Source organism: Vicia villosa, unplaced genomic scaffold (genome assembly GCF_029867415.1).
Source record: "Vicia villosa cultivar HV-30 ecotype Madison, WI unplaced genomic scaffold, Vvil1.0 ctg.003771F_1_1, whole genome shotgun sequence".
Taxonomy (NCBI): domain Eukaryota; kingdom Viridiplantae; phylum Streptophyta; class Magnoliopsida; order Fabales; family Fabaceae; genus Vicia; species Vicia villosa.
The window spans coordinates 170,476-190,665 of record NW_026706295.1 but is presented as its reverse complement, the minus strand read 5'-3'; the positions used below and the strand labels follow the sequence as shown (position 1 = coordinate 190,665).

The window sequence follows — 20,190 nt, the reverse complement described above, 5'->3', positions numbered from 1 at the left end:
GGGTTCTGAGTTCAATAGGTTTTGAAGTTCAAGTGATTATTCATTTAGCTTCCCTAAGGCACAAGAAAGCTATCCAGATCATTAAACAAGTTCTGTAACACCTCCAATACAGGATTCAATCTCCATTTTCAGAGGTATATTCTCAAACTCGAGCTCATTCATTTAAGAATCATTTTAAACAAAACTTGATACTATTCTACTCAACATAATGTAGGGAATAAAAGCCCTAAGATTTTAGGGATTGATTATGCATATTAGTCATTTAATTTTAAATTAAAGTTTTAGGGTTCTTGATTGTTTTCCAGAAATTCATGAGTTTCAGTTTAAATAAATTTATGAAAGTTATATGGTTGAATTCATCTTGAAAAATCACATAAGATGCATGCTTGAATTTCTGGAATTGGTTCGGTTTTGAATATATTTGAATTTTTGAAATTCACGAGCCAAAGGTTGAAGATGAAGTTGAGTTGAACTTTGAAACTTGTCTTCTTTTAGATATTAATGTGTGCAGTAGTTTAACAAATAGAGCGCATTGGCTCAGTGGCTATGTTTTACGTTGATAACCTTAGTGGGGTGAGTTCAAGCCCTAGTAGAGCCAAACCTCTTTTTTAATCACTTGTTTTCTTCACATTTTTATTAAACTTTGAAAAATCTTTAAAAATAGCAAAATTGTTTATTTTGATCTGATTTTTTTTATGTTTCTTACTTAACTTGTCTATTTTTAGACTATTATTTAAAATCTAAAAAATATTTATTATTTTATCATTTTAAAATTAAATCAAAAACAAGTCTTTATGTTTAAAATCCAAAAAGAAATAATTTCTTTTTGATATTTTCACCAAGTATGATATTGTATATTTTTGTGTGAATTATTTTAGGATTAGGTTAAAGTCTCCTTGAGGTTACCATGTACCTTTAGACCAACTCTCTTTTAGGGTTTGGTACTTTAATCATTTTAAAATCAATTAGGTTTAGGTGTGTTTCAAACTTTAAATCAAAACCCTAATTTGAAATCCATGATCTTTAGCCCCACCTTGGTAATATAACTTGTTGCTTTGATCATTGTCTTTGTCTATGTACATATACTTGTTGATTTTTGTCCTTGTACACTTGTACTTTATTCATTGTATTATCACTGTATATATACTTTGTTTACTAACCATATGCATGAGATATTTATCCATCCATCATCCATCATATTCATTCATACATGAAATGATTCCAATGTATAAACACCCCTTTATCAATCATCATTTGAGTTTACATTGATCTCTTTGTTATACTCACTTGCTTGTCATTTATGACACATGTTACCACACACACACTTGAGGTATCCATGATTGATTGCTTGAGTTGTTGTTAAAATATCCAAAGGAATGGGAATGATATTGATTAAAATTGTCAAGGTACTCAATCTCTTTTCCAACCTCTTTTATCTTTGTGCTTAGTATTGTTAAAGCTTTGCATCCACTTGTTTTAAAAAATGGTTTTGTATTGTTAAAGCTCAACCTTTTTAAAATCAACCCTTGGTTTTGTATTGTTAAAGCTCAATCAACCCTTTTTTTTGAAAACCTTGGTACTAAGAGGAGCATTATTTCCGGTGAAACTGCTCTTAGACCATTGGGCCTTGTATTGTTAAATCTTGGCTCTTTTATCAAAAACTTGTTAAATATTGTTAAAGCTTATCATTTTAACAACCCGGTGAGTATTGTTAAAGCTTAACACCCAAAAAGATTTTGGCCACTTTGTCTCTTTTATTTTCCTTTTAAGAAAAACTACAAAAGCTCTGAATTCCCAATTGCACTTAAGGGGTATGTAGTCCTAAGATGCGATATCTTATCGATTTCACTTTCAGAACCTTCTTTTCTCATCCCCCCACTCTATTTAAAAAAAAAACACAAAGGCATTTTCATAATAATAACAACAGTATTTTCAAAGAGGTTCCTATGGAGTACCATAGATGTGAGGGGTGCTTAAAATCTTCCCCTTGCATAACAAACCCCCCGTACCCAATTCTTTGTTTATTTTATTAATTTTGATTTTAAAAAACAATTCGGTGGGTTTTATTCGCTCTTTCTCCCATTTCCTTTGGAAACAATAAAACGCGGTGGCGACAATAATTAAAACATATGAGCTAAGTATATTCAATGACTTTAGTCTCACAAATTTCACCGCTATAGAGCCCCTCTAGTATGAGATAAGTCACTTATGCTAAAGGTGAGTCCCTAATTAATAATGTGAGTCCTTCATGCATAAGGAAAGTTGTTCATGCCTAGGAAGAGCCCCTCGTGCATAGGAATATTATTCTCTTTCTATGGCACCAAATTGGTTGTCTATGGGGGGTGAGTGACCCTAGGTGCCTTGCTTGGGAGAGCTTTGTAAAAATTATACTCTAACCATTACAAAGGTTGGAAAGACACGTTTGCAAGAGTGAGGGGATGAGATTGATCCTCCATAGTCACTAATGAGGCGGATGTGCCCCTATATTTTCCCTCGCCTGGACAAATAGTCTTGTGGCGATCACCGTATAACTTTGACTACCTTTTTGATAATGAAGTGGAATGGTCTAGACTTCGGATGATTTTAAGGTCATGGAGTCCCGCACCATGATCATTTTGGACTAGGGGAAGATAAGTATATGGACAGATACCTAAGTAAATTTTAATGGTAGTGGCCCTAGTTTGGAATTTAGTAGGTGATCATGCAACTAATATTTGTTATTCTTCTTTTACAGACAATATATTCAAAATTTCCCCACATGAGAGCAAAGAGAAATTGGCAATGAGGAAATAATCCCCATAGTCGTTTGGTAGGCTTTCACATTAGGCGTCTCAAGTTAGTGCAGTTGAAGGGACAAGCTCCTAAACATATTCTGGGATAAGTGACTCGCCAACTAGATCCTCTTTATGGAATTATGTTGACTTCGACACCATCAATTTCGTAGGCACTTTCATTCCCTTTCTTGATTACTTCCCAACTGATTACAAGGTCATACTTAATAGGCCCTCTCTCAAGTTATCTTATCTTAAGGAGAGGCATTTGTTAAGGGTTCTTTTGATTGAACGTGATGACAAAGAAAGGCATTCCCAAAATAAAGCCCTTAGGTGACTTGGCTAAAGTTTATATGATCATAAAGGCCTTGCATAAGGAGAAAGAGACCTTGATGAATAGACTCCATTAGGTGGAGACTAAGGCCAAAGAGTTTTCTGCCTCAGAATAAAGGATGAAACTATATTTGGATCAAGCCCTTAGATCTCAGAGAAAGCTAAAGGAGGGGGTGTACATGCTGAAAGATGATCTGGTGACGCCTCTAGCATTTATTTTGAGAAGGTGAAAGATCAGATGGCCTTTTTATCCTAGGCTGGATCTAAGCCTCACGAGTATGCTCTTGAGAAGAAGCAGGCTCTCGAAGAGGATCGGTGATCTTGGAGCCCTTTATTTTTTTTCTTTTTATCCTTTAAAATGTAATCATGCCCTTGGAGGCTTTATTTGATAAGGCCCTCGAGGGCTCTTTATGTAATGTTGATTGTGTCCCTTAAGAGATTTATTTATATTTAGCTTATTTTCTTGCTATTGTCGTCTTTAATGAATTGCCAAAGGGCATCCATAGACCATGTTTTTGCCTTGTGCTTATCGCGAAGAACTTGGATTCTTTCTCGTTGATGTGAAAGTTTCCCTAGGACAGTGATGACTCCTTCATATGTATCAATCATGTGTAATCGCCTCAAGGGGAATCAAAGGTTCATGAATAAGGATCTAGAATATGTAATCTCCTTAAGAGGAGACAAGGATTCATGCATAAGGATCAAACATATGTAATTTCCTCGAGGGACGACATGGATTCCTTCATGAGGATCTAGCACATAATGATCACTGCGTGGGGGTGATTTCACTAAAATGTTTTTTCACTCATTAGTTCCCTACAAATAAAACAACAATAATAACAATTCAAATAAAGTGAGGGGCCTCATTCAAAACCCATGTGCCTTGTTTGTGGCATGTGATAAACAAGCACTTCCCACAAAAACATAGAATGTCACATATTTATCCTTACAAATGGCATATATTGTAACTCACCTAAAGACATAACAGTCAATGAAAGTAAAGTAAAAAAAGCTCAATGCATTAACAGATATCATCATTTAACAATGGATCATTTCCTATGTTCCTCGTGTCAACTTGGCCTAAAGTGGCCAGGTCTTCATCCATGAGAGTTTCCTTTAGTATCTTGGCCTCCAACTTCATGCTAACGACATTCATGCCCATATTTCTAGCCTTCTTCAACTTCAAGATCTCTACGTAGCATTTCCTAGTGATCTCCTGATCTCCCAACATAACCCTATCTCGTTCATCTATGAATGGGCACTTCATGCACATGTACAATGTGGATAGGGAGGATCCCAACTAGTTAAAGGTGGGTTACCCTATAATCATGATATATAAGGAAGGAACATTAATGGAAATATACCTTACCTTAATATGCTTGGAATTTTCTTGTGCTCCAAAGGTGATCTTCAATGTTTCAAAATCTTTCATCTGCACTTCCTCGCTTGAGAATCCTAGAAACAACCTTTGGCCCTCATGGATAATGCACTTTATCTCGTTCTTAATCTAATAGAAATCCTTAGCATGGTTCCTCTTGACTTAGTGGAACTTACACAAGTTCTTAGGATCAGTCCCTATGATGTATGACTTTAGAGTTGGTAGTTGTATGATATTGTGTTTGTGGAAGACTTCTTGTCATATATGCTCACAGCAAGTGTTCATTTCGTGAAGCTCTCAATAGTTTTCCACTTTGCTTGAATGTTCTCTTGTCCTTGATATTCGAGGTGTTATGGTTCCTTCATAACTGTTGTGAGCTTTCGGTATTAGATGAGCATTCTTTTGCATCTTTGGACTTATTTTTAGCATTAATTTCCTCGCCCTTTATATAGAAATCTTCCTGCAAAATGTAACACCCTAAACTGCCTTCACGAATACTGAATGACCTCAGAAACCAATATGGGTCTTTTTAGCATGCTTTATCCTTACTCACATGCTTTCTAATAACCATCCCAGAAGGTCACCCATCCAAATACTACTCCAAGTTAAGCCTTCTTAACTGTGGAGTCTTATATGTTAGGCTACCGGAAAGAAGATGCTTCTTATTGGTATATGTAGTACTAATCAATCATTATAACCATTCCTTTAACCATGCTGTCTGTAACACCCCAAGTTCTACCCCAAATTATAATTAAAAATCAAGAGTATAAATTCCAAACAAGTTCATTTGAGGTATCACATATTCGTCATTTCAAAAACAAATACGGCTTATTTGCCTTCATATAGATACATAGCACAGGAATTTAAAACGGACAATTAAATCATTATTCAAAAATCACTTTGTTTCAAATTAAATAATTAACTTGCAGCGGAATCATCAAACTTCATAAATATTCAAATCAAGTCGTAGCATCATTGCATAGTAACTTTAAGTTACAGTTTAAAACATAATTCACTTAAAAATTCAGCAAACAAAATAATAAATAAAACAATCGCTTTATCCCCCCGAGTGCTACGTATCAGAGCTAGACACCAACTCGAAGCAACTAAAGACTTCATAAAATCACTTCAAAACTTCCACCGCTATCTTAAGTACCTGTCTGTTTCCCACGATAAGGGAAACATCATTCAGAAGGGGTGAGATATCGAAAAATATAAACAAAAGTATGATAATTAATATGTTAGAATTAAATCATACAAAATTATCACTTTACAACTTTCAGACGACAGCTATAACAACAATTTAAAACTGCACAGTTATAATAACAAAATCAACAACAACATAATAATAGTTATAACTACTATTTTTCATCTTCCAGACGGTACCTGTCACAACAAGTCATTAGCATAACAACTTATAATTACAACTTCACATTATCACAATCCACTTCACATCGTCATATTCAACAACAAATCAAGTCACATCACATCACAATTAAATCACACTCATGCCACATATAATGAGACTCTACAATTGCACATGCATGTGCTACCCAAGGTTTCAGCCCCCATCGCTAATTGCCAGTTAACAGAGGCATAAGCCTTCGTCAATAATTTGCCAATTCAGGCCGTCACCAAAAATGCATATGTATATGAATGCAACAAACACACACAACAAACAACATCATCGTCACAAAGGCATAAGCCTATATCGTCGTTGTACCAATAAATAGAGGTATACATCGTCAATGAAACATCCTGCAACTTCGCATAAAACAACAACAATTATCACCACAACAACAACAATTAATTTCATCGAATCAACACGACAGAATCACAACAAATAATCCATGGAAAAATTCACACAACTTAATCTCACATACAATTATCATATTCCTGGTTATATAATTCAAACTCCACCCTTACCTTGGTAAATATGGACTCTTTCATCATAGCTCTAAGTTTTTCTCCAAAAGAAATCCTTTCTAACATCAATTGGAGACCCACCTAAAAACCAGTTCAAGAATCAGCTTATCAGACAAACTTAAAATCCTCAAAATCAAAATCTCTCCGGTCAGAACTTACCTCTATGAGTCAGGTACATTGTGTCCAAGTACCATAACGATCCAACGGTTGGATTGAGAGATATGCCCGATTTACCAAGGTGACTCTATGCTGAAACTTGCTGCGAAAATTAAGGCTTCCTCCATAATTTTCTTCTTCTCTCAAGTGCTCATCCCTTCTTTCTCTTCTCTTTTCTATTTTTCCTTTCTCCCCAAAAATAAGTTATGAGACTCCAACTCTAAAACTCTAATTTTCTCCTCTTACTATCTCTTTTCTCTTAATAAGCTTAACCCATTATCCATCTATTACGTTTCTACTACTAAGGCCCAATTAACTATATCTCTCATACAACTTAATTAACCCAAATAACATAAACACACATACAATTAAATATTTCAAATAATTATTATATCACATAATAACTAAATAAATAAATAATTATTAAAAATACCAAATAGTATAATTACTAATATAATTAATAAAAATATTAATAAAATTGGGATGTTACACTGTCACATACCTACACATCCTCAGGATCCTTCTCATTTTGATGTGAATTCAGCGACCACTCCTCGCCCTCTTCGGCCTCGGGAGTAACATGTGACCAATCTCCACCCTCTTCGGCCTCAGGTGTTACATGCCTACCAGCTTTCATTTGGTTCATCCCAAAAGCACATCATATTGGGAGAGGTATGCTCTGATACTATTTGTAACGCCCCAAACTGCCTTCTGGATTCCCGACTGACCCCACAAACCAACATGAGTCTTTTCAATATGCTTTATCCTCCCTCACACACTTTTTGGGAAACTTCCCAGAAGGTCACCCATCCAAATACTACTCCAAGTCAAGCCTCATTAATTGTGGAGATCTTATCTATTAGGCTACCAAAAAGAAGATTCAACTTGTTGATATAGGTAGTACTAATAAATCCTTATAAGTTTTTGTTCAACCATGCAGTCTTATACCTGCACAGCCTCAGGATCCCTCTCATTCTGATTTGAATTCGTGACCACTCATTTCCCTCTTCGGCCTCAAGTGTTACATGAAACCACTCGTCTCCATCTTATTTTTTAATGGTCCTTTAGATGAAGAGGTGTATTTCATACAACCTCCTGGGTTTATGATTGAAGAGGAAGCAAGGAAAGTATATAAGTTGCGCAAAGCGCTCTATAGCCTCAAGCAGACACCCAGGGCATGGCATAAGAAGATCGACTCATATTTATTTGAATTGGGATTCGTAAAATGCAAGTCTTAGTATGGTTTCTATGTTCAAGTTATGGCACAAAATATAACAATCATCTACTTATATGTCGATGATTTGCTGGTAATTGGAAATAGCTTAGAAAACTTGTCGAAGTTCAAAGAGTTGATTATAAGGGAATTTGAAATGTCGCATTTGGAAAACTTGTCTTATTTCCTAGGCATGAAATTTTAATGTCGAAGCAAGGTATGGTGCTATATTAAAGGAAGTATGTCAAAGAAATACTCAAGAGGTTCATAATGGATGAGTCAAATTCTGCATCCTCACATGTCGAACCAAACTTGAAATTGGATAAAACATGAAGAGGAGAACAAGGTAGATACTACTTTATTCAAACAAATTATGCGATCTCTGAGATATGTATGCAACAGTCGACCTTATATAGGTTTCGTAGTCGGATTAGTTAGCAAATACATGAGTGAACCAATGGTGTCACACATGGAGGCTGCAAGAAGAATCCTGAGACACTTTAAAGGGTCGATAAACTATAAAATTTTATTTCGTCGAGACTCTAGAAGCAAAGAAGTTGTGATTAATATATATTTAGATGCTGACTGGTGGAGAGATAAGGAATATAGAAGAAGCACAAGTGGTTATTTCTTTCAAATCTTTGGTGCCCCAATCTCATGGTGCTCGAAAAAGAAACATGTGGTGGCATTGTCGTTGTGTGAAGCTGAATATATAGCAGGATCATATGTTGTGTGTCAAGAAATTTGGATAAGATATGTGCTGGAAAAGATTGAGGTCGACGTGAAGAAACCTCTGGTGTTACAGATCGACAACAAGTCAACCATTAATCTTGCAAAGAATCCAGTTCTACATGGAAGGAGTAAGCACATTGAAACTAGATTTCACTTCTTAAGAGAGAAGATACATCGAGGTGAATTTAAAGTAAGACATTGCTCAAGTGAAGCACAATTGGCCGATATTTTTAACAAAGGATTGAAGATCAACATATTCTTGAATTTAACAAAGAAATTAGGAATAGTTCGGATCGACTATGATTAGCATATGTTCGGCAACTTAGATTATAGGTGGTATGTTATGGTATAATCCAAGTTAAGTAATCTAAGTCCAAACTCAATTTAATTATGTTTGTTAGTTTCTTAGTAAATCATATATGTATATATATATATATATATATATATATATATATATATATATATATATATATATATATACACACACACACACACACATAGTTTTTAATCCAGTTTGTACAGTTCAATAATAGCAATCATTATTTCTTTATTCTCTCTTTCTATCCTCACTAAAAATGTCTCACGCATTAAAAAAAATTAGATCACGTGTTTTTGTAAAGAGAAGTCAGAGCTTCTCTCTCTAGAAATTTAACGTGCTCCCTCTCCCCATACCTCGTGGTGTGCGTGGGTTGCTTTTCCCATTCAGTCTGGCGTTTCTGTCAACGCGGTTTTGGGCTAGTCTAAGTCTTTTCCTTTTCCAAACTCTTTCTTTTCTATCTCTTACTGCTCCCTTCCATGCAAACCCAACCAATTCTTAGTTGGACATCTTGAATCCCAGTTTGAGTGAAACTCCATCAACTTCTTTACAGTTTCCGTTGTCTTCCACCCAAGTATGGAACGATGGAAAAACATTCCACTCTCAAAGGAGGAAGTGGAGGGTATTGTAACGGCGGAGGATGAGGCTAACAGAGAAGATAAGTTTCAAAGATCCCTGGCAGGGAAATTCTGGATAGAAAGGAGTATAAATAGTCGAGCGTTCAGAAGCACTATGGTATCGGCGTGGAGGTTGAAAAACCCAGTGGAAATCCAGGAACTGAGTAAAAACCTTTCCCTGTTCAATTTCTCCACAAAGTGAGACATAGAGTTTGTCTTGAAGAGTGGTCCTTGGAGCTTTGAAAGGGCTTTGCTTGTTCTTGCAAAAATTTCAGGAGATGAACAACCTGCAGATTTTGAATTACATATAGGCATTTTTTAGGTCAGAATATATAAATTCCCGCTAGCTCTTAGAACTAAAGCCATGGCAAAAAAACTAGGAAATATTCTGGGTGAATTTGTTGAGGTGGATCCAAAGGAGGATTACAGGAACGGAAGGTTTCTGCGGGTTAAAGTAATGATAGATCTGAAGAAGCTGCTAAAGAGATGTGCTATGGTGAAATTTAAAGAGAAAAACTTGAGGGTGCATTTTAAGTACGAACGACTGCCCACGTTCTGTTATATCTACGGAAGGATTGGCCATCAATTGAAGGATTGTGAAGCTCTGGAGGACATGACAGAGGAGGGGTTTGAAGATTTGGATGAACAGGAACTACCGTATGGACATTGGCTAAGAGCGTCTCCATTACCGATGCTTGGGGAGGAGTACAGAACGAAGTATTCGAGCTCGGGGACCTTTAGCAGAAACCTTTTAAATGTCTCATCAAGCCATAGTAGGTGTAGGACAAAAGAAAAGGACAAAGTTGAATAGATAGAGTTAGATAAACTACAGAAGACGACTAAAGAAGAAGGATGTGGTGGAACGAATCTAGAAGGCAATGGAGGTAAGCAAGTGGTAGTGGCGGAGGTGGAAGATGTTGCGGAGTCTCTTAGTGCCGCGGCCTTATCTTTGGTCGAAAAACCAAATCAGTCGAAAGCTGCAACAAATCCTTCTAAACAGAAGAAGTGGACCAGAAGGAAAGGTGTGAGGAAAACTGAGGAAATACAAAGAATAGCAAAAGAAGTTGAAGGAGGGAAATGGCAATCTTGTCGATGCTCAAATCAGTGAATGATCTTTAAAGGATATGGGTGGGGACGAGAAGAAGTGAAAACAATCCAAAGGTATTGAAGAAATTCAACAAATTGAACTAGAGGTGGTGTTGGTAAACCAACACCGCCTACAACAATAAAGATTATTAGCTGGAACTGCAGGGGTTTGGGGATTACCCGTGTAGTTTGAGCATTGCAGAGGCTCTTACGAGTTGAAAATCCCTCTTTGGTTTTTCTTATGGAGGTGTGTCTTAAGTTAGAGGAAGTTATTGCTGTCAAGAATAAAACTAAGTTTGGGGAATGTCTGGCTGTTGAGTGCATAGGAAATGGCAAGGAGCGTGCGAGGGAGGTTATGCTATTGTAGAATGATAAACTTAGAGTCTCTATAGTCTCATCTTATTTGAATCGTATCAAAAGTTCTGTTTTCGAGGAGGGGGAGGAAGAGGAGCGGAGTTGGAACTTTATAGGAATCTACGGTTTTTCGGAGAAGCAGAACAAGAGGAGAACGTGGGAGCTTCTGATGGATCTAAAAACTCATGATGGAGGGGGGCTTATCTATTTTGGAGATTTCAATGATATCTCTAACAATATGGACAAAAAAGGCGGTAATGTTAGAACCCAGGCTCAATTGTCTTAGAGCTGACAGGCGCTGGAAGTTTGCATCCTGTCTGAGTTGAATTTTATGGGTTATCGCTACACTTGCTCTGATGGTAGGAAGGACAATGAGAACATACAATGTAGGTTAGACAGATGGCTCATAAACCAAATTTTTTGGAGGTTTTCCTAGGTTCTAAGGTGTCTCATCTTCCTCGATTTAGATCAGATCACACAGCTATTCGTATTGAAATTTTAGAACACGAGCTTAGTGACACTCCATGGAGGAAACATATGTTCAGATTTGAAGAAGTTTGGTCGAAGGATCCGCGCTGTGAAGATTTGGTCAAGAGGTGATGGAGGAAGTCAGGGAGTAATGTTAGGCAAAAGTTGGTTGCCCTCTAAGCCTTGCAAGTGAGTTTCAAAGAGTATCGGACTGGAGCGATTTCACAAGAGATTAAGAGGGTGGAAGGCATTATGCAAAAAGATACTTGTTGGTTTTTAGATTCTCAAAGCATTGCGAAACATAGAGCCTTGGATCGACAACGAAATAAACTCCTTCGAATTGAAGAAACCATGTGGAAATAACGTTGTATGGCTGTTTGGCTAAGGGATGGCGACCGTAATACCAGATTCTTTCATGGTATGGAAGATCAGAGGAGAAAGACTAACGCCATTAAAAAGTTGAAAGATCAAGATGGAATATGGAGGCGGGTGACAAAAATTGTGAGAAGATCCTTCTTAATTACTTCTCAGAATTGTTTGCTACTTCAAATCCTAGTGATATCCCTCAAGTTTGCAGTATCGTGAAAGGAAAGTTATCAGAGGATCACAATGTATGGTGTGATTTGGTATATACGAAAAAGGAAGTTAAGGAAGCGCTTTGGCAGATGCACCCGTCCAAATCCCCGGGTCCTATTGGACTTCCGGCCTTTTTCTTCCAAAAGTATTGGGGCACAGTGGGCTTTGAGGTTACCCAACTTGTGTTAGAGATACTGAATAACAATGTAAATCTAAGTTCTATGAACAAGAAATTTATTGCTCTTATCCCTAATCTAAAAACCCGAGTTCCCCAAAAGACTTTCGTCCCATTAGTCTTTGCAACTTGGTCATGAAAATGGTTAGGAAGACAATTCTGAACACGCTGAAGAGGGTTTTACCGGGTGTTATAGATGAAGATCAAAGTGCTTTTGTAAAGGGCATACTTATTACTGATAACGCGCTTATAGCTATGGAGTGTTTTCATTGGCTGGAAAAGAAAGCGACCAGAAAGAAGGGTATGATGGTGGTGAAACTCGATATGTTGAAGGCGTATGATAGAATTGAATTGGAGTTCGTGATAGGTGCCCTTAAAGCGATGGGATTTCCGGCTCAAATGATCAAACTCATTAAGGAGTGTATTTTGACGGTCTCATACCAGATTTTACTAAATGGACAGCCGAGCAAGGTGTTTTACCCTCATAGGGGCCTCCGACAAGGAGACCCTCTATCCCATTACCTGTTTATTATTTGTGCAGATGTTCTTTCTGGATTTCTAAAAAAGGAGATCAAGAATAAGAGCATTCACGGAGTTCAAATTGCACGGAAGGCCCCTGTTATATCTCACCTGTTTTTTGCAGATGACTGCCTGATTTTTGCTAGATCCAACCAAAAGGAAGCCGAAGGAATCCTGTCCATGATATCTCGTTATCACAAAGCCTCTAGACATATTGTTAATCTTGATAAGTCCCATGTTTCCTTCAGCAAGAATTTGGGGAATGAAGCTTGTGACGGGGTGCATAAAGTGCTGGGTATGGTTCCTGTTGTTAATCATGGAAGTTATCTTGGTTTGTCAGTGATTCTTGGAAGGTCAAAAAATAAAGTTTTTTGCATGGTTATTGATCGAGTGTGGAAGAAAATTAAAGGCTGGAAAGAAACTTTGTCTAAAGAGCGCAAGGAGGTCCTCCTAAAAGTGGTGGCCCAAACTATTCCCAACTACATTATGAGCTGCTACAAATTACCGAAAGAAATTTGTAAGAAACTCGAAGCTTTGCTTGCCAAATTCTGGTGGGGTGCCAAGGACGGAGTGAGGAAAGTGCACTGGATGAGTTGGGAGAGACTCTCTATTGCAAAATACAATGGTGGGATGGGATTCTGGAGGATTGGGGAATTCAACAAGAGTCTGTTCGAAAAGCAATAATGGAGATTGTTAAATGATGAAACATCCCTTTTGGCTGGAGTATTCAAATGTAGATACTATCCTAGGGGAAATTTTTTTGAGGCAAAATTGGGTTTTTCTCCAAGTTATGTGTGGAGGAGCCTTTTGAGTGCAAAGGAGCTGGTGGAGAGTGGATCTAGATGGAGAATTGGAGACGGCTCTAAGGTCAAAATTTGGCATGACAATTGGATTCCGACCAGCCCAGGATTTAAAACACTGAGCCCCCGACGAGGTTTTGAGGAAAACGCTACGGTAATTGAACTTATTGATCATGATTTGGGGATGTGGAAAAAATATGTTCTAAGTGAAGTTTTCAACCAGAATGAGGCTGAGAAAATCGGTAGCATTCCCCTTTCGAGCATACTTTGGGAGGATAAACGAATATGGCATTTTGAAAAGGATGACGAATATTCCGTTAACCATTATCTCAAAGACCTTAGAAAGAAGGAAGCCCATGGCCGCTCTTCACTGGTAGCAGCGTGTGGAAAAGGTTGTGGAAAGTTCCCATTGATTCCAAAATACGAAACTATGTCTGGAGAGTCGAGAAGAACATCCTCCTTACAAGAATTAATCTTCTGAAAAAAGGTATCGATATGGATCCTACTTGCCCCTTTTGTTGTTCGGCATTGGAAACTCCAAAGCATATTTTTATGGATTGTGTTTTTGCTGAAAGAATATGCTTTGCACCCCCGTTGGGCCTCCGTTTGTTATCGTGTGATGATATTCTGGACTGGTTGGAGTGGATCCTTCAAAGAAAAAATAGTTTTGAGATCCAAATTTAGTTTACCGCGTTGTGGAAAATTTGGCTGGCTCGGAATTTATTGATTTTCCAGAACAAATTGTTTGATCTGATGATTCTAGCGAGTGATATTTATGATAGGGTTGCGGAATATAATAAATTTTTCCCACACTCAAAGGCGAGGTCCAAGAGGGTGGGTACGCCGTTGGCGGCCTCTGTGTATGATGCGTCAAATCTTGTTGCAACTGATGCAGGATGTTTTAAGGATGGTATGGTTGTCATGGGTTGTGTTATCAAAGGGACAGATATCCTGGTTGCAGCCTGCAAGCGTGAATTTATTCACGTTTCGGCTTCGACAGCAGAAGCTCTAGCATTAAAGTGGGCGATGAAGATGGCAACATCTCTTTTTCTTGATAACATCGTGTTCTTTTCTGATGCACAATTTGTGGTCGACTGTATTAACGGGTGCGCTCATTCGGCGGATTTGAAACCCATTGTGATTGACCGTAGGCTTTTACTTTATAGTTTTAAATCTGCTTCTATTTTGTTTTGGACTAGAGAATGTAACTTAGAAACTCACCATATGATGGGTGTAGGTAGAAGCTTAGGAAATAAATGGACATCATTCCTTCCATGAGTGATGGACCGTTTTATATTCGTCATTCGACTTTGTTGGTTTAATATTTGTCATTAAAAAAATGTCTTACGCATTAAGTTAAACTCTTTTTTAATAGATTTATAGAGTTTGACCGATAATGAGCATGATGGAACTCATAAGGTTTGATAATAGCATCGAGCTAGATGATCTATCATTGTCTTTTCCATAAATATGTCTGAAGTTTGAAGAATATATGACTTAAAAAAAATATGTATTATAAACCGATACATTTCTTGTCATTTCTGCTAGGAGTATGTAATTTTTTTTATTGAATCATTTTTTTTTTTATTGATCTGCTAGGAGTATGTAATATGACACTTTAAACCGATACATTTTCTCTTAATTTTTTATAGTTAAATGGTTCTATTAATGAAAATTATCAAATAACCTTTAAAAAACTTTATAAATCAAACAACTTGTAATTATGAACTCTTTAACAAGTAGTATTATAGTCATGATTCAGCTTGTGGAATATCAAATGATAGATCTTATTTTAAGATATATGTGATTATTAGAGTTTGACCTAATTTATTTTTATAAAAATGATTGGTAAAATAAAGAATATCACTCTATATAAACTCTTTCAATATTCTATTTTCAACCAATATATAACTTTAACATATTCCTAATAGTGATTCATGGGGATATTGTTAGGTTGAAGTGTACCTTTGAATAATAAAATATTAAATTTAGAGAAAATTTGTGTACTTTTAATTTTGACTGAAAATGTAGCGTTTTCCTTTATATTTTTGGCGAGTTGATATTATTAATTCACCCTTCTCTAACTCTCAAATATTTTGACCCCTGGTTTACTTTGCTATATACTAATAAAAAATTTTAAAAAAATATATCTTATTTAATTTTATCACCATTATCATATAGTAATGCTAATATGTTCTCTAAGCAAGAATGTCTTAAATTTTTTAAAGTCTTTTGTAAATTAATTATAATTTAATTGTGGCAAAATAAATAAAGGTCTTATTTTGTAATAATTTAATATAATAAATATTTTATGAAGTCTATTTAGCTATATTTGAACCTTGACAAATTTGACTATATGCGGTAATCCGCCTTGCACGTACTCGAAGATGTTTTTAACCTTAAAAATATATATTAATATATTTTAAAAAATTAATAAAAATATTAATTATATATTTTAAATAAATTTAGTATATAACTTTTAAAATAAATTTTATTTTATTTAACTACATGTTAACATTACCCATAATTTAACAATAATTATCATGTTCTGTGCAAGAATACATACATTAATTTAACTTATTTATGAAATAATAAATATATTTGTAATTACTATAATCATATAAAATAACTTAAATAAACTAAATTAATGATTTTTGTTTGACTGAAAATTTGGTCTCATGCTTTCTTCCATTGTTTAAATAAAATATGACAAATAAAAAATCCATTATTTGATAGACATTAATATAAAGATATATTAATGTTATTTAATAGTTTAAGTTTCTATTATTTAAAACATTACTTTTTTTTATTTTGATTTCCCATAGATTTTATTCATTGTATCGATGCAAGTGAATTCGAATTTTCTAGATATTATAACTGTGGGTATCTCTCTCTCAAAATCTACCTCCACGGGTAAAATTTCTTAATTTTTATATCGCTAAACTTATAAGTGAAATAATGTAATGCATGTTAAATAAAAATTATAATTTTATGTTATATATATGAATAAAATTGATGAGAAAATAGAAGAAATGTAGTGAGAAAAATAAAGAAATATAGTAAAAATTATATTTAAATTTTAATTATTTTTCCTTACACTTTTAGTCTTTATATTAATGTAAATGGATTTTTTTACTTTTTAAACCCAAAATTTCCATTTGTGGTGGTTTCTTTTCACCAATCTCTTCATAAATAATCTTTTTCAATTTCAAAAACAATCTCATTCATCATAGTGTGGTCGAGAAATTTATCATATTACGGTCAAGAAGAGGATTAATTAGCAATCTACATTGGTGTAAGTTTTTCTTTAAATTTATGCGACATAATTTTATGTGTGTTGATAGTGTGATCATAGTGTTTATTATCGTCTTTTATTGTTTTGATATAAAATATATTCTTAGTATTGAAGATCTTTATATGATTAAAAGATCTTTGTATGATTTGACTTATAAATCGTCTAGTGGATCAATCACTCTTTCTTACATGTTTATGTTATAATGATAATGTACTAATTCATCATCATTTATTAAATTATTAATTATGTTCTTTGTTGTTTAAACACGATGATTTAGATCACTCACGTGTAATTTTTATAATTTGTTTTTGTATATTTTAATGTATAAATCAATAATTTTTGACATATATCTATGTGGAAACTAAATTGAGTTTTGTAGGAATTAGATCCATGGGTGACTACTTTGAAAGGAGAATGGATTATGGCATTGACCTAAACATTCCATTGGTTTCTCAAAATAGCACTCAAGTAAGTATTCCTATGAATGTCACATACATATTAATAATTCATGTAGCAAGTTAATAGGGTGTTTTATATCATCTAAAAGTTAAATAAAAGTTGGTATGTCACTATCCTCGTAGAGGTGTGCTATGTATACACTAAATTCACTTACATCATATATACACCGTAGCTCTTTTCAACCCATTTTATTGTGGCACAGAATCCAATGCAAAAGAATAATTATTAAAAAATTAGAAAAGCAAGTCAAACTGTATAGACATACGGTGTAGTTGTAACTTTTTATGTAAGCCTAACATTTCTCATCCTAGTAAACAAGCTCTATTTATTAGGTTTTTATATTTGAATTGATTCATTGATATAGAATTGGCCTCTAAAATAAATGGTGTGATTCTTGTTGAGAAAAAAAACTTTTAAGAAACAAAATGTAGGGAAGTCCACGTTTATTAGAAAAGTTAAGATGTGAGTATATGTAAGTGTAAGAACTCGCATATCTATTATCTTAAGATTTTGAGTGAGTATGTGGCTTGTCTCTCATAAAGGTGTGTTACTTATAAAAAAGGATCTAATAAAAATGCTCTCTCGTATTAACCTCTCGAATTGATATTTCCAATAGTGGTAGCATGAATTTGGTTCGAGTTAAGGGACCGGCTGACTTGTATCGAAAGTATTTCCACATGGTTGTAGGTGAAAGTATCTAGTTGAAGAGTGTCAACAGCGGTAAAAGTGTATGTGATGAAAGAGTTTCTGCTTGAGAGAGAGCATTATGGATAGACTCAAACTGTGGTATCATAAGCCTGGTTCGAGTGAAGGGACCGGCTCAATTATATCGAAAGTATCCTCACATGGTTAAGGGCAAAAGTGTTTCGTTGAAGAGTGTCAACGGTGGTATAAGTGTATGAAATGAAAGAGCTTCCGCTTGAGGGAGCATTATGGACAGACTCACACTTGAGGGGGTGTTAAGAAAAAGCAAGTGTTAGTTAAGAATTTTGAGAAATAAGGTGTGGATAAGTCTCACATTGATTAGAAAAATAGATACTTGAGCATTTATAAGTGGGATAATCCACACACCTATCACATTGAGATTTTGGATGAGTATGTGATGTGTCTTTCACAAATGTGTGTTGCTCGTAAAATAAATGCTCCAATAAAAATTCTCTCTCGTGTTGACCCCCCAAATCAATAGCTCCACATTTCTTATATAAATTCGTTTTAGATCTTATCTTTATTTAATATGATATTTAATTTTTTATTTTTAAAAGTCATATTACTTGTTAGATTATGTGATATAAGTAGTGGGTGGTCTATTAGGTAAGATCATACCATTAATTTTTTATATTGAGTCTAACTCATCTTTAAAAATATGTGTAAACAATGTATATTGTTTAATAAATTATTTATTTAAAGTGTTATGAGTTTCACATTATAAAAGATATATTTAAAAATATATTGTTTTTTGACAAAATCTAAAAATATATTTATAATAAAGAAAAAAATCATCTTACATGTTGGTTTTGTAAGATTTGAATTACGCTTTCCAAATTATAATATAGTATCAGAATTTATCCCATATTTATTTGACGACATGCTATTATGTTTATGTCATTAGACCATTCATTATTTATATTCACGCATCAAGTTCAATAGTATTGGCATCAGATGGTGTGTTAAGAGTCTCATATCGAATGAGAGATGGTCTTTAAATATTTTTATAAGTAGGAGTAATTCTCACCTTACAAATCGATTTCGTCAGATTTAAACTAAGCATTGCAAATTTTAAGCTGGTATCATAACTTATCCAAGATCTGTTGCACCACTTAAGTTTTTCTCAATTCTGACATTTATGAACAGAACATGATGAACATAAGAGCTGCATACAAAGAAGTCCATCAAACTACTGCTACTACAAATGTTTCAACTTTGGTCACAAAACAAGGCTATGTTGCTAGATCAGTTTCTCACAATATTCATGTTGAACCAATGTTTTTCATTGATTCTCTCCTTGTCATTGCCAACCACGGAGTCCCAAGAGATCCTGGACGTCGCCGCTACCGCCGCCATGGACAACCTCGTCCAGCTTGTTCAACTGATCCATTAAGATTTTGCACAAATCTTCATTGTATGACAAGAAAAACTCCCATGTGGCGCTCTGGACCTATTGGACCAAGGGTATATATATTTTGTCACAAATTTATTTTTATTTTTAATTTTTTAATAAACAATTTGAACCTAATGGATTTCGAACCTGAGACCTTGAGAGAAGCACACTCTCATGACATGCATACATCATATAAACTTAAATTAACATCATATTGACATGCATATATCATATAAACTTAAATTAGTATATTTATTTTGTTGAAGTTTTAATTTGCAATTTTATGTGCAGACTTTGTGCAATGCTTGTGGAATTTACTATAACAAACATGTGATACGTGGAAATATTCCTGCAATTATAATCCATGAAGATGGATCTTCATCTGTTTTTGTTCCACCAGCTAAATATTTGAAAATATATTCTTCAACTTCTTAATTAGGATGAGATGTGGAGCTACCAACTCTTTTCATTGTTTCTCTTGTTTCCATGTTTTTTAATAAGTGAGAGAATGGTTTATTCTCGTCACATTATTTTATAGCATATGGTTGTTTTTTTTTTAGGTATAATAATAATTATTATATTGTTGTTTTTGTTGTTGGACAATTTTATATGATTGGTGATCCATTGAGACTAATAAATTGTTATAGAAAAACATCTAAATAATGTAAAAATAGTTGTTAGTGTATTATTGGTTTTATTTTTGGAGTGGCTGATTTGATTCTAAAGATATAGAGATGATTTTGATATGTTTGAATATTTTTTAATATAATTAATTTTTTTAAAGAATCCAAATATTAAAATAGAGTTTGGAGTTTTGGAAAATATTTGGAGTTTTTATTTTAATTTGGTCAAATTTTTGAAAAAAAGTAATTAGCCATAATTTGATATGTCTATTTGTCCATTGGTAAAATGTGCATT

The 20,190-nt window shown here is 34.6% G+C and overlaps 1 protein-coding gene across 1 annotated transcript; it reads left to right on the top strand.

Moving 5' to 3' along the window:
- Positions 1-17,081: 17,081 nt before the first annotated feature.
- LOC131641476 (uncharacterized) lies at positions 17,082-19,707 on the top strand. The gene is made up of 3 exons (XM_058911768.1): positions 17,082-17,183; positions 19,026-19,343; positions 19,564-19,707. Exons 1-3 carry the CDS (start codon positions 17,106-17,108, stop codon positions 19,705-19,707), a joined length of 540 nt encoding a protein of 179 aa, XP_058767751.1. The 5' UTR covers positions 17,082-17,105.
- The last annotated feature ends 483 nt before the right edge of the window (positions 19,708-20,190 follow it).